This window comes from Amblyomma maculatum, chromosome 4 (genome assembly GCF_055883805.1).
Source record: "Amblyomma maculatum isolate TAMU_Amacu chromosome 4, ASM5588380v1, whole genome shotgun sequence".
NCBI lineage: Eukaryota > Metazoa > Arthropoda > Arachnida > Ixodida > Ixodidae > Amblyomma > Amblyomma maculatum.
Genome location: NC_139347.1, coordinates 23,087,640 through 23,103,332, shown reverse-complemented (window position 1 = coordinate 23,103,332; position 15,693 = coordinate 23,087,640). Strand labels below are relative to the sequence as shown.

General features: G+C 46.0%; 1 protein-coding gene across 1 annotated transcript in view; it reads left to right on the top strand.

The window, feature by feature from the left end:
* Window positions 1–12,263, top strand: part of LOC146190493 (cytosolic non-specific dipeptidase-like) — a 30,040-nt gene extending 17,777 nt beyond the window's left edge. Inside the window, exons 6-12 of the mRNA XM_084599799.1 lie at window positions 2,371–2,445; window positions 5,297–5,441; window positions 6,394–6,493; window positions 7,454–7,625; window positions 10,016–10,101; window positions 11,242–11,408; window positions 11,911–12,263. Coding sequence (XP_084455925.1) covers window positions 2,371–2,445; window positions 5,297–5,441; window positions 6,394–6,493; window positions 7,454–7,625; window positions 10,016–10,101; window positions 11,242–11,408; window positions 11,911–11,958 — 793 coding nt within the window. The 3' untranslated portion in view covers window positions 11,959–12,263. The remainder of the gene's footprint in view (window positions 1–2,370; window positions 2,446–5,296; window positions 5,442–6,393; window positions 6,494–7,453; window positions 7,626–10,015; window positions 10,102–11,241; window positions 11,409–11,910) is intronic.
* Window positions 12,264–15,693: the final 3,430 nt, after the last annotated feature.

Genomic DNA, 15,693 nt, shown 5'->3' with positions numbered 1-15,693 from the left:
TGCCGCTTAAAATTCAGCTTAGAGCATACGCCTGACGGGGCTATATGTTATAAGCACAGTGTCCGCCTACTTCAAAGAAGGCTCTGCCAGGTGGTATTACATTCCTTAATACCTATTTATTTCGTGAGAGATCCGACAATTCGACAAATACCGGTGCCTTGTAATGAAGGCATATATCCACCCCTTTTTAAACATTTCTAACTCTAGTCTTCAACATTTTACTAACAGATGTTTGTTATCCGATGTAGCGTCGACAGACCTGAAAATTAAAAAAAAAAACAATGTGGTTTATTTAACTCTTCTAAACCAAGGCATAGCGAAAGCTCCTTTACACTCGGCTGCACACTGCTAAACCTAACGAAGCGTAGCAAGAGTAACGGAGTTTTCGCTCTGTCTTACTCGGTTTAAAAGAGTCAAACCAGAGTGTCTTTCTATAGTGAAATAGCTCGGCGAGCCACATCTTCTGGGTGATCTGAAGCAGCCTGCAGCATAATCGACAACGCTTTTGGCGGCCCTGCAAGACACATTTCCATGGCGAGTCACACCAAACTTGATGCACATCCAATGAAAGGCTCCCTCTTTTTTTTTAAGTAAGCGGCGAGTCACATGGTTCGTCACTTGGCCGCAGCTGGCGAGACAGGGTTCGGCGCGCGGCGCAGCGACGCGTTAGCGGCGCATCAGTAGCAGCTATGGCGCATCACGTGTGTGACATTAGGACACACCCACGGCGCTTCTCCTGCCGAAGGTCAAATGATCATATCCGATGACCTTGGCGAAATATGTAATGGAGCTTTTCAATTCAAAATCTTGTAGGAGTGGAAATCTGAACTTCACAGGTATTGGCTGGGAGCTGGACGTGTTGCCTTCCGGCTACGGCTTGAGTAAGGATGGACAAAATACATTCACGTTGTTGATCCATGGTTGCGGCATTTTAGCACTTCTTTTGCTGCGCGCGCACGTTGAGTTCAATGTGGAGCACGTACGAGTAATTCCTAATCTCTAGTCTCGATCACAGAGGCAGATTCTGAAGCCTAATAAACTATAAAAAAATAGAATGCCACTGAGGAATTTTGGACTAGGTTTTTCACCGTTGCTTTGTTTCGTTAAGGTCTCCTCGATGACAGATTTGCCACATGCATCATCAAGAGGTACCGCATATTGCAGGCTGAAGGTTGATACATTCAGCAAAGGTTTGCGTTGTTGGAATGATTATAAACAGTACTGCGTGTAGCCGCGTGTAAGAACTAACCTAATCACGTACGTAGTCCGTTAGTAACAATATATATTTTAAAATTTGTGATAAACTCTAAATTTGCTGACGGGAAGCTCTTGAACATGCACAGAGAGGGTTGAAAAAGGAAACGAGAACGCGATATTAAGTATACCGAAAAGACTACTTCCGTCTGCGTGCTTCTTTGTGGGAGCTTCAGAGATGAAAGCGAAACATCGAATGAGCACAAGACTTCCGGTGATCAGGCGAGCTACAGTGCATGTTAATGATCGACTGCGGTTGCGTACACTTGGGCGCGCAAGGTGCGAGGCCTCAACGCCAGCGTTGTATAGACTGAGAATGTGTTACTGTAAAACAGTGTACACTACCTGTAGCAGATAGTGCGCATTTTGCGTACACTGTGCAGTGCTCAAAAAATGACATATTGATAAACGGTGCTTTGTTTGTTAATACCCAGTGCAATGTTGCAAGAATTATTGACTGCTGTCTATATTTGCTGTTATTTAGTTATGTTTGCACGCAATTAGGACACTCCGGTTAGTTCTAAGCGGAATCCACAAAAGAGCACTGCGCGAAGGCAACGGGACAAGAAGGCGCAGTTCTATTTAGTCATAACCGTGAACCGACTAGCCCAACATCACGTCTTACTCGGAATCCACATTTACTGCATGCTGTTTCAAGCAAGCAACGCGCAGTGTTTTTAATGCGAAATCATTTCTTTCCTCATTGGTGGCGGGACAGCGAGTTGTCACCCATGATGTGTCCTCAAGAAAAATAAGCGAAATTATAAAATAAGTAAATCATGTCCACGCCAGGAGTCCAACAACAACCCTCCCATGCCCCACCCGGGCGCGCTAACCACTACTCTTCCTGAGAAGCAGTCCATAATTCTCCTTGTATAAGCTAAGGGCGCCGGTGAGCGCTTTGGGAAAGAACAACAATGGCAGTACGTAAAAAGTATTAAAAGTGAAAATAAAAATAATGAAACACGAAATAAAGCAAATAATAATAAAAGTGTAGATAGAAAAGCAGAATAAGCTTATAATGGAATTAGGCACGGAACTCGCAATGCTTTCACATTTTTGCACGTAAGTACACTGGAGTGCAGCCTTGTAATTTTTTTTTTGTTCACCATACAGGGGCATCTGCCATTTCCAAATCGAGGTAACCTGCGCCAAAGCAGACCTCCATTCCGGTATCTACGGCGGAACAGCGTAAGAGCATGGACATTCTTGCTTTATACACTGTGCATAAGTGTTCGCTGGCTCAAGCGGATGATCCACACTTTGTGTCGAAGCCCTTTTGTGCATCAAGCTGCAACAGCAGTGACGCCGGAACTGAGATGACAGGGGGAGAGGGGGGAGAATATTTATTAGGGATGCTGATGCCATTATGGTTTTCATAGAACAGCATTTTTTAAAGAATGTAGACAGGCTTTTGTAGGTATCACGCTTAGCGCATCTTCCTCGATGGTTTCGTTCTACGCAGAAATGCGAGAAAGGACATAGAGTCGCCAAGTTCTTTTCAGCTATATTGTTTGGAGAGGAATAAGTGTCGAGGAGAGCCAGGAAAAGGAACAAGGAAGGCGAAATCGAAGTGTGCGCATTCCGTTAGACCTTGTCTTGTGATGCCTGTGTCGCTGAATGTAGCGCCTAGGATCTTTACACCGCACCTCCACCACAATTGCACGCCCGTAACGTGACCACGTAGACCTTCTAGCTGGTTTGACAGGCCAGGTTCACACAGACAGCAGACACCACAAGACAATGTCCAACCGAACGCGCAAACTTCAATTTCCTCTTCCTTCTTTCTTTTTCTGGCTCTCTTTGACACTTCTTCCTCTCCGAAACAATATCAACAATAATAAAACAACAGACAAAAATTTTGTCCCCCCCCCCCCTCTCCCCCCTTGCTGAAGATATACTTCTGGCGTCCCTGAGCAGCGGTGGTGGTGGTGGTGAAAAACTTTATTTAGTGGAGCCGCGAAATACTCGTTACAAGGGCTGGGCCGGCTCCTGATCACGGGTGGTGGCCAGCAGGCAGTGCCTGACGGCGACCGCTTCAGCCCAGTCGACCAGTCTCCTTTGTGGAGCCGGTTCTGAGCTGGAGACCGCGATCTCCCAAGCCTCGTTGTCCGTAAGGCGCCATTCGGCCGGTGGTTGAAACTCCGGGCATCTGAACATAATATGTTCGAATGTAGCTCTCGGGGCCTCGCAGAGGGAACATTCGGACTGATGAGTAGAGGGGGAGAAGAGTGCCAGCAGTGCTGGGGAGGGAAAGGTGCGGGCTTGAAGGTGTCTCCATGTTATTTGTTGTGGTTTAGTTAAGGAGGGGTGTGGGGGAGGGTAGTGAAGTCTTTCAGACCGGTAGTGTAGTGTAATGTCGTTGTAGGTGATCAGCCGATCTCTGGCACTGCCTAGGTCCTCGGTATCTGTTGCTCGGTCGACGTATGCTCGAGCAGCAGAATTGGCCGCTTCGTTACCGGGGTTGCCCGAATGGGCTGGTACCCAGACAAGGTCTATTGGTCGGGGTGTTTGAACGTTGGTAGTTAAGATTTTGTGAGAGGCAGCATGTAGCTGGCCTCGGGCGAAATTTTGTATGGCAGTTTTAGAATCGCTGAGGATAAGGGTGGCAGTGGAAGAGACTATCGCGACGGCTATAGCGGATTCTTCCGCTTCTACGGACGTTCGGGTAATGATAGAGGCTGATGTGATGTGTTCGAAGCGGCTGGATACCGCGCATATCGCATAAGCTGAGCGGTGTGGATATTCTGCGGCGTCCACGTAGACCGTGTCGGGTTCGTTCGCATGTGCTCTGTGTAGGGCACGTGAAATTGGTTCACAGGAAGGGAAAGGCGCAGTAACTGTCACACTTGCTCTGTGGACTCCCGAACCGCGCCGTAAGGGAAGGGAGGATGGTGGGAATGAGAGTGTGAAAGAGAGAAAGAGGAGCCGTAGTGGAGGGCTACGGAGTAATTTCGACCACCTGGGGATCTTTAACGTGCGCTGACATCGCACAGCACACGGACGCCTCTTCGTTTCGCCTCCATTGAGACGCAGCCGCCGTGGTCGGGTTCGAACCCGGGAACTCCGGCACAGTGGTCGGGCGTCTTACCACTGCACCACCCCGGCGGGGCTGGAAAAGTTGGATCACTTGGTATTTTTGACTATGAAAAAGAACAACAGGTTTTGAGGGAGAGCCTCAGTTCTCAAACCAAGCCAACGTTTAAACAAAAGAACTTGTCTTCATCCCCTTGTCGAAACGCTGGCTTGGCTCTCCCTCAACCCCTCTTCGGTTATCTTTTATACTGCGTAGCTGTCTTCATCTCGTTCTACCATGATATTATTTAGAGCGAACCGATTCATCGGTGAGCTATCGTTTCGTGGCTTACTGGAACAACGACTAGCGATCCGAAATGTTATATTCGTTCTATCTCTGCCCGGTCTACATAGCTGCTGCATAATATAGAAGGGAGTAGTTCCGACTGATCTGGTCACATATTAAGTCTTTGCGTGGAATGACTAACGCCTTTGCACATCTCAGGAGTCAGCGAACCATTACTTGTGCCTCTTGTCACATATATGCTCAATACGCGCCATACTACCATTGAGCGAGAAAGGGTGGTCCACTGCATATGACAGCGACAGTCGCGTACTTTTCCCTGTTTCTCCTCGTCAAGAAAAATTTAAATGAGGACTGGTAGCAACGAGAACTTTGGAATTAGGGTTTGCTGTCCCTCTTTCCGACCTTTCCGATTCCTTTCGTGGCAAGCGTCTATATTAGAATTAAGGGCATCATCGTTATAGCCCAGAAGGTGCCATCGCAGTGTCTGACAAGCGATCATTGAGCTTACGCCAGTAGTCCAGAAACCTGCAAGTACTACATTGGACCCTTGTAGTCAGCGTCAACGGTCGCCACAGGGCGGCGGCTGTGTGCTGGAGTGCTATACTCTTAAAGGAAACTGTTAAGCACACACAGCAATCAGCACCGTTCAGTACACCGCAAAATGCGTGTTTCATTGCATTTCTTTCTGCCTAAATGAGGCACGTCTTCTCCCCCCGGCAGCATCGAAGCCATGCCCGACCTGATGTACTTGCTGAACAGCCTGACAGATGCCGAAGGGCGGATCAAGATACCGTGCATATACGACGATGTGCTACCCTTGACTCACGAGGAGCGCAAGTTCTACGAGGGCATCGAATTCGACGTCGTACGTCGTTCCCAATCAAGCCATTAGTTATTATTCCTTAAAACGGCTGTAGCAACAATTCTGCAACAGTTTCCATACACTGCAACAACGGCGTTTGTGGCGGAAAAGATGTCATATATAGAACTGTTGTATGCTGCATTTTCTCCGTAATAAGCGCCGTGGCTTGAGTGTACTAGGTATAAGAACTCTCTTCACCTGCTGGAGAAAAGAAAGCGATCTATTTTTGGGGCAGGATCCATCGTAGTTGAAAGGTGCTATGTGCTGAAGCTTTCCAATAATTGTTCTCATCTGCAGATTGCCGACCTTTTTATTTATATTTTTTATTTTGCAAAAATATGCGAGTATTACTCAGCATTTATTATAACGCTTTTTAAAGGTAATGGAGCATCCAAATTTCTGCGGAGACCCAGAAGCGGCATGTCGTAACCTGTTTTTATGACTCCTGCTTGGGAGAATTTTTGAAGCTGTTAACTACTTTTGGAATTTGTTTTGACAGCTGGAGTAAGCAGAGAATGTTACGTGAGGGGAGAATCAATGAAGGCGAAATATATTAAGGCATTTGGCATGGACTACGAGTAATCAGAAATGTTGTTAAGATTTAAACAACAGTGATGGGTTGTATTAACCACGGCCGCAACGAGTTAAAAACCAGTAATGATTGAGGAACGGATCAGGAGTTTAATGAACATGTTTAATGCAGGTTGCTATTGTCATCTGCATATTGCTTGTTAATCAGTGTTTGCACGTCCTCTCGAACCTGTCAGTCAGTCACAATGGCTTTCTTTGATAATATAACTGCATTAACGACTACGATGCCTTGCAACTAATCAAGAGCAGAATATATTTTTAATTTACATGTCGGTTTAATTTACTGTGTATTCAAGAGGCTAAAGAGCACGACCTTCCGGCTGCACTGTATAAGTCATAGGCACGTTAACTTTGTCCTCAACAGGAAGCTTATCGCGAAGAGATGGGCGTTGTCCGAATGGCTGGCGCCGACAAGACGGAGATCCTAATGCGCCGTTGGCGCTATCCGTCACTTTCTATACACGGTAAGCAGAGGGCGGGCATCCCACTAGGTCACAGAGTGGAATGAACTTAGCGCCAGATTCGTAATCATTGAAGTCAGAAGCAGCGGTGCCTAGAAGAGCCTCTGGTGGTGTTTTGTTTTTATTACAAATATCGAAATTGTCATTGCTGATTGATCGATCGACAAAGCTTCTGTTACATCTATAGGGCGAAAGTGTAGTGTTGTGTTTCCGGCTAGCAGACGGTGTGCGCAATTTTTTTTTTTTTATTGCTTCAGCTGTGAATTTACAAGCTTCTTGCGAGGCTTACAAAAGATGTCTTCACAAGATGGCTTGTTTTTAATTGGCGAAATGCTCTACGGTCGTCATGTTCACGCAAAAGGTTATCACCTGGATGGCTGGATTTTGCTGCATGTCTCAACTACGTTCGAATATTGAAGAGTACGCACATAATTTATATCTTAGCCATTCTTTTCTTTTTTTTTTTTTGCATGGAGCAGCTTGTGTAATGACAACACTTCCAGCGAACACTGTTTTTCACGTGCCTTATGAAAATAAATATTGAAAATTTCCACAGAAATTAGATTTCCCAAAGCTGTCGAATCTACTGAGTGCTAGCGTAAGATGCACCAATCTGATTATGCAATGTGCAGATCATTACTATCATGGCCACGTGCAGCGCTTAATTACCCTCGGTACTTATTTTACAAATAAAAATGAAAATATTATTTTTCAGTCGCGTTGAGTTTGTTACTGGCGATAAAGACACGGCGCTAGCTAATAAGTTCCAGGCTAGGCAAGATGGCTGTAACAACTGCCTCGATTTAAAGGAGGTCCAGGAAAGCGGCTTGTTTGCAAGCTGTTTTCAGTCGTTGCAGATCGTATTGCAATATTGCTCTCACTTGTGGACGTACTGATGGTTGTGTTCATAGCCTAAGGGCACATGGCAGAGCAACTCATGGACGTGCCAAGGTTCCCGTGCAGGTGTTGAGGGTGCCCACTGGTCTAAGGGCGATAAAGCGGTGATCCCTGGCCGGGTGGTGGGTAAGTTCTCCATTCGCACGGTGCCCAACCAGACGGCGCAGAAGGTGCGCCAGTGCGTTGAGCGGCATCTGCAGACCCAGTTCTCCAAGAGAGGCAGCCCCAACCGAGTCAAGTGAGTTGCTAACCGGGCGGCCATCCTCGCCTTCTTGTCCTTTTACTAGACTGGATAACTCAATGACAGCGAGTGACACCTATAGGCAGCAGCTAGCCCGCGTCTGAATGCAGTGAGGAAGTCACTGTTCTATGACCAGATAAATGTAACGTGAAGAAAGAATGTGCGCCACTATTCCTGTTAGAATTTCTCTCCAGAGTATAAGCAGGACATTAGGAATTAGAGCGCTGAAATAAATTGATCGTATAATGTCAAAAAATACCAGTACAAGTGTTTGGGGAACACCAAAGCTCATTAAAGCCGTAATACATGGAGAGCATAGGCATTTGAGAAAGGTGATGAGGGCTGGGAAGACAAATTGTGGGGTTTCCTTTTTTTTTTTTTTTTTTTTTTTGCGAGGCGTGGAAAGCGGGTAAAAAACAGAGTAGGTTCTAATGAGCCACAAAAGCGACAGCAAAATGTTTTCAGGGCGAACTTTAAAACTGCAATGAACGTCGGCATCAAAAGAAAGAAAAGGCTAAACGATGAGCCCTTTATAATACTGGGTTTCAGTTGCGAAATTCTACTGTCTTCAGCCATGAGATCGTGTTTGCGCGTGTCAGTTGACATAAAAGGAGCAAACCACTGTAGCGCCATGCATTCGATTTCTGTACTCTGGTGCTGTTCTTGCTTTTTCGTTTGTACTGAAGCGTATCAAAACGCCATCAAAAAGTTTGCGCAGTGCTGTTCTACAAGCCGGTGCTATGCCGCCGCTGCCACTTATTTGAACATAAAAAGTCCCCCCCCCCCCAAAAAAAAAAAATAAAAAATAAAAAAATCGTACTCTTTTCTGGTCCTCAGGCATTGCAGAAATTGTTTGCTTTTTTCTCATAGCTGAAACAAATAACCAGAACTAGCAGCCAAGCGAGATGATAGAGAAGTCGCGGGCAAATGCATCAGAATACTTCCCTGCGTCGCAAAGCGAGCCGCCACGTCAGAGTTATTTATATACCAGTTCCCACATTTCTACTCCTCAGCTGCTTGAAGTATGATGTAGGTCAGTTGCTTTATATAAAAGTAACACAGCTACAAATTGTTTTATCAAGTGGGCAGTGCTGGCTTACTATTAGCGACATCTAACTTAGAAATTGCTATCGTGGTGTGTAACTAATTTATCCACATTTTCTCAGCTCCAAGTTCTTCACCCACATGCTTTCCTGTTAGGTTGTTAGTAATTTGCGCGGCTGTGCCGGAGATTCTTCACGGCATCGCCACAACGAAGCTCACTATATACGTTAGGCCGAAAAGAAAAAAAATCAGAAACCTGATTTTTTCTTCTTCAATTCGCCTATTGAGTTTGACATTCAACTTCCCCAAGTCGCTCCATATAGCGAGTGTCTTGACGGTGGCATGGCAGTGAGCCTTTGAAGGCTCGAAGCCCTCAAGCTATTTACTATCGTCCGGATGGATATCGTTTTGTCGGGTGCATGACTGAGCCGGTGGCCCTGATGTCCGTCCCACCCTTCAGTACTGCTGCGCATGCGCGAATTGCTTGTCTTGCCTGCTTTAAGTTCAGGTAAACCTTTCCGTGACCGAAACCGTACGCAAACTAACGCCGTTCTTGCGAAGCTAAAGAACCAAACATTAATGGTTTTGTTCGATTTGGTTGATGGGGTTTAACCTCCCAAAGCGAGACAGGCTATCAGACGCCGTAGTGGAGGGCTCCGGAAATTTCGACAACTGGGGTTCTTTAACGTGCACTGACATCGCACAGCACACGGGCGCCTTGCTTTTCGCCTCGATTGAAGGGCGGCCGACGCGACCGGGATTCGATTCTGCATCCTTGGACAAAGTAGTCGAGCGCGCCCTAAACACCGCGTTACCGCGGCGTCCGGCTGTCCATTCTTAGCGTGCACAATATGCCTCAGTTAGAGATGAAAGACAGCAAACTAGACGTAATGTTTCTGTGGATTCACGCAATATGCCTTTGCAATCGCCTTGCTTCGGATAACCTGAGAAGTAATATACCCTGTGCAGTTACTGCCAGTGTAGATAAGCGCAATCTACAGTGCTCGACGTTTGCCTGTGACTGTGGCCTGAAGCCATATTCACAAAGGTTAGCGCAAATATAATGCAGTATTATCTACTAGCCGCTGCATATTTGATTGGTTTTCCTTTCATAACTTGCCAGCGTTAACGCATCGGCGAAACATAGTGCAGTTACTGAACGTATAAGATAAGTTCCTTACGGATCTGGGTCGTTGCGATTTTAGCAGTTGTAAGCTTTGGTGAACCGGTGGCTAAGTAACATTTTTGGGTCATGACATAGACCGAAATCAAATAACCGTCGATACGCGGATTTACGTTCACCGAATGGTGCTAATCTACCACGCCTTAACCACGCGTTTCAGAGTCGTCATGACTCACTGTGACGACACGTGGATTACGGACCCCAGCGGGCCGCACTTCGATGCCGCTGAGGCCGCTGTCAAACACGGTACGTCGGAGGCCATCAGTATTATTTAGATTAGATAACATCCACGGTGCATATATAAGTGATTTCAAGCAAGGAAGCGACAACAACGAGAGAGCGTTAGGCTGTCTTTGCAAACGGCTACCTTGCGAGCTAAGCCGAAGACGGTCGTCGCCTGCCTTCAGACTGGTTTTAGCGATGTCAAGGTCACCAGTGTTCCGGCATGTAAGAAAAAAAACTCAGGAAAATGCGACTACGCCTCGTGCTTTAACAATGCACTGCTGCAAGAAAGCATATGTTTCCAAAATCACTTAATATATTCTCTGAATGGCCAAATTTTTCGAGCGGCTTCTGCATTCTACTGTAGTCTCCTTGTATTGCAATTCGAGAAGCCGATCGCCAGTACACTTACACGTGGCTATCGCCGCAGTCGAGGGAACAACGTCCTTATATGTATGTATACATTCGTGAGCACTTTTTGAAGCGCCAGAGCAATTATCAATGAGAACCAAAACCTAGTGCGCAACTTCTGTGTTTGGGACACTGTGCCCGTTTTTTGCTTTTATTTCTACGCAGCACTGAACGAGGAGATTGCTTCGCTTGCTATTCGGAGGGCGGCTCGAGCGCTTCGAGACAAGTTTGCTCACGTTTGTAGCGACGTGAACCATAGGGCGTGCCGTTAGAAGCGTAACGGTGCAAACTAGACGCGAGCTTTTGTTACTGCTTTCATCTGCCGGTAATTCAATTTCTAGGCAGTTTACCTACAGGATCTAGTGCACATGTGAGTGATTTAGTTGGTCCGGCATCGCTGCATTGCATTTCTTTTTTCGTTCACAGTGATTCGTACCCATTGTGTCACACCGGACGCCGAATCTGCACTGTAGAAGGCACTCGAACAAATTTTTTATACGAGGCTAGTTCATTGAAAGCACTTAAAAAAAGTGAGGCTACACTGGACGAAACTGCAGCCATTTCGCTCAATCTATTTCTGAAAGCAATCATACACTGTCTATATCATACGAGGCAGGTCGGCGCATTGATTTCCCAGTACGTCTAGCTAAACGATATGACTTATACGATACCTTTAACATAATCGTGGTATAGATGAAATAACCCCGATGTGACTGGCCTTTTGTTGTTGTTGTTGTTGTTGTTGCTGCACAGCGTACGGCGTGGCTCCATGCAAGACCCGGGGTGGCTTCTCGGTGGGCGCGGCTAAGCTGCTGCAGGAGAACGTCTGCCGGGACATGGTTCTCATGTCCATCAATCCGGCCGGCTGCGGCTTCCACTCCCAGAACGAGCACATAGGCATCGCTGATCTCGTCTCGGGGGTTGGTGAAAGTTCCAGTCCGTTTCTTGCTCCGTTTGCCCAGAATCCAGCGTCGGCGCCTGCGCTGACGTTGTGAGCGAAAAAATACGAGCAGTGCGCTGGCAAGCGGTAGCTAGCAGCAGACGTAGCCGCGCACTGACGGGCTGTAGGGTTGCTTGGCGCTATGTTTGGCAGAAGCTGCCAACTCGGGTTTTTCCTTTCACATGGGAGGGTGATATCAGAATGTGTACTCCCTTGCATTCATGTTACCCCTAGGCCACGCAGGTACATTCATACGGCTAGATTAAAGCGGTGCTTTGTACACGTTCACCCCAGGCCACGCAGGCACAATTGTACGACGTGATTAAAGCGGGGCTGTATATGTGGGCTGGTAGCCTACGCTATCGCCTCATACCCTTAAAGGCGGAGTTCGAGCGTCCCCCCATAAGTTGTTCTTGTACCTTCGCGAGTTCTTCGTAAAATTGCTCTTATTCAGGCAAACTCGTTTCCTGCCTCTTCCACAGGCCAAGCTGTTCGCAGCCTACATGTACGAGCTGTCCAAACTGAAATGAGGCAGCCCAAGTTCCGGCTGGCCACTAGCATATGCGGAACAATTCGAGCACATCGTTACTCGCAGCTCGAAACGATGCGGCGAGTTTTTATAGTTATCACGAGCTCGTCGTGCAAGCTGTAGCACTTCTGTGTAAACAAATTGTTGTCGCCAGCTTAAAAAAAATAAATAAAAAATGACACGCATTCGACAATGCTTTGCTTTCTTCTTGCTAGTGAAGTTATTTTAGTATTACACGATAAACGGTGTATACACCAAGAGTACAAGCTTTCATTTTTTCAGGTTGTAAAACATATGGGCCAATTGAAATGGGAGAGGTTAAAATATATCTTTCTGTTGTAGCCCTCCCTCATGTCCGTAGTGATGTCCGCCCCCGTAGCATCATTAGGAAAGTGAGATTAGGCTTTTGACAGTCGAATTTGGTGCTTGCATGTTTCTTCACAAAAATGCATGACGAACACGAAACGTGGACAGGGGAATAGCAACGAAATGAGAACACATACGGGCTCAGTATATTTATTATAAATGGCAGAAGCAGAAACTAAAAAAAAAAATAAAATAAAATAGCCTGAATCAGACCTCTATGTTTAAACTTTCGAAATAACCTGCATCTTTCGGCGCTGAGCTCGTGGCAGTTCAGGAGCTCAGTGCCCACCGTTATTATGCTCCTTACGGCCCAAGTTGTCATCCGCACTGACGCAATTCAAGCGGTACGTTTGCTCCGACATGTCAGCCATTGCCCAAAAATATGTCAAGACATTCACCAGCTTGCGGCGCGCATCCTGCAGTCAGTACGTATTGAGTGGGTCCCACGGGACCTTCTGCCTTCCCAAAGTCAAGCAGACTTAGCGACCCGCCTGGTGACCTAAGACTCATCATTACCATGGCTCCTTGATATGGACGACGCTACTCTCCTTTAATCAAGAAAGGAACACCTCCGGCTCCGCACACGTGCTCCCTCCGTGTGCGGTATCCCTCCCCCGCGGTCTCACCCGTGCAGAGGAGGTTGCGCTTAGGAGGATCCGGGTCGGGGTTGCCTTTACAATTGGCAAAAAAAAAAAGCAAAAAACGCGATAAACAGCTGGCAGTATGCGAACAACAGAAAGTAAAAAGAAATTTGTCGAATTTACTTGACAGTGGTGTGCATAGCGGCCTCATGTGCACAAAAAATATGGACGGCAAAAAAAAAATTACATGCCAAACCACAGGCTGAGTTTATACTGAAACATGTCGTTATCACTGACATTATGAAGTTCTCGAACTGTTGCTTGAGAACTAAGACCACTTGGAAGTAACCATTCGCTCTCAAAACCTAAATCTTGGGGCACTTTTTCTTTTAACTCCAGCTTGTGAGCTGAATGTTTTTATTATTTGCAATAATTTCTGGCTATGGGAAAAAAAATTAATGTTAAATCTGACCGAAAGTAAAGGTGCGTCTTCAGAAAATGCCGAATACAGTCGCAATTTTTCTGGGGGTGACAGATACTGCGATTGGCGCGCAATTTGAAAGTAACAGACTAATATAGTAAAATCACTCAATTAGGGCGACGTCAAGGATGTGACGTCACCCATCTGCCGTCAACTATGAGGACTAAGCGGGAACGAGTGCGCTCCAACGCCGCCGGGCGGCGCTTCTTGCCTTCCGCGAGTGACAGATGCTGCGTCTTTCCTTTCCTGTAAACGAATTATGGAACGCCGGTGAACTTACACGCGCTCGACATGGAAGCCAAGGAGAGTTTAGCTGCTGACGAATGGCGCAGAAGACTGGAGAAATTAACTCCTGATCCCGAGGTAGTCGCTGCTTTTCGCTACGTATATCCAGGCATAGCAGAGCTAATCCGTGTTTAATTTTTTTTTTATATCTCGGCTAAGCTAGGCCCCACTGTTTCTAAGCAAGAAACTTTACGCGTATATCCTTTTATAACTCCACATTCAGGCACTCTCTTGTTTTGCTTGGCGTAGTAGAGCACTGCTTCTATAATTTTAACTATTTCTTTTTGTTTGTTTGTTTTTTCATTAGATGCTTTTTTATAGTGAACACCCTGGTCATTGAATTCATCCACAAAGGGTCCCTGGAGCCGCTTTGCACTGCACTTCACTGGGCTCGCATCATTAAATGTCACAGTCGGACTCCTTTTGCGGCCAACAAGCTGCAGTCCTTATGTCTTGTCACATTAAGTGCTTTAATTGAAGCTGCGAGAGACTTCAGGAAAAGCATATTTTGCGCTACACCCCATTGTTTTTTTGTTCTTTTTAGCTAATTTTATTTTTCAAAGTTTCAAGAATGGTGCTTATCAGCGTTCCTGACCAGTAAGGAAAAAAAGAACGAAAAACACGCAGTCTGTATCAGCGCAGAAATCAGCTGATGGACGAAACATAATGTGGCGGACAATGCCAATAAAACTGTCAGAAACCGAACATTGTCCTATGGCTCACACGAAGTGTGTAATTGATTCCACCGTAGGCGATAGTTACTTCTTCACGATGGTTGTATGCTTCAGCGACCACTTAAATCCAGTCTGAGTGTGTGTAGACGATGAGATGTGTGACCAAATCTATGACAACGGTCAGTATGCTGGTAAAAAAAAGAAAGGAACGAATGAGGAAAATGTTTCATGCGAGCAGCAAATTTCAATAATTTGTTTTGCTGCTGTCAAAAGGAAGGCGCGCGACCTGGTATTCATTTGGCCTTGTTTTCTCCTTACGCTTTGTACATTTAGTATTACAGACTTCAACGTCCTTAGTTAATCCCGGTTTCATTGCTATACAGGAAAATTGTTTCTCTGGATATGTAAAAATGCACAGTAAATGACTGCAGCCGATCACAAAGAAGACCTTCAAGCCCCTTTTAGGTAGTAACTTGTACGTCAGTTCACAGGCACCTTCCCGTGAAAGATTCGTTGACCTCTTGACGGTTGTTCGGTTAAGTACCATCTCTCATACCTTTTTCCATCAAGATGATATAACGTCAAAATAATATCAGGTTCTCTTCTATATGTAAGTAAATTGGAGACAGTGCCGAATTAGACCCCGAGGAAGTCGCACTCATTGAGAGTATGATATTAGCTTCGTCACACCACAGCAAGCAGATGATTTTTATCGCGGTGGTATCCGCTTGTTCTACTTCTTCCAAAGACTACGATCTCTGCAACATAGGTATATGGTCATAGAACCTGATGGTAAAGTTACTTTCATAGCCTGAGCCGCTTTGAGACGTTAAACCCCACAAACGAAACGAAACTATGATGATAAAGCTGTGGCAAGCATGGCACAGGACACAAGCATTGGGCACAGGTCTATGCGATACCAAACAGAAGCTAATTGGCAACGAGGAAGCGCTATCCTAGACAGAACTCGACAGTCTAAAACGATAGAGCTATGAGCTGGCAAGCCATACATGCTAACTCTCAATGAGGGCAATTTCCGATGGTCTGGTTACCGGATAGGTAGGTCATATCATTAATATATCATTAATGGTCATATTACACCATTTAATACAACATGAATGAGCAGTATCAAACGTATACATGGTTGCACATCGGGGAGCTTGGCTCTAAACTTGTGATCTGAACCAGGGCGACCGTTAAGCCCTAAGAGTTAGAAAAGCTTAGAAGGCACATTCTGCACCACTGGATATAAATTGCAAAGCTCACCGTCACCTGCGTTATCGATATGACGGCTATATCTGTGAGGAGTGTCAGCTGCACGTTATACAGGCTAGTGCCATCATCATTCA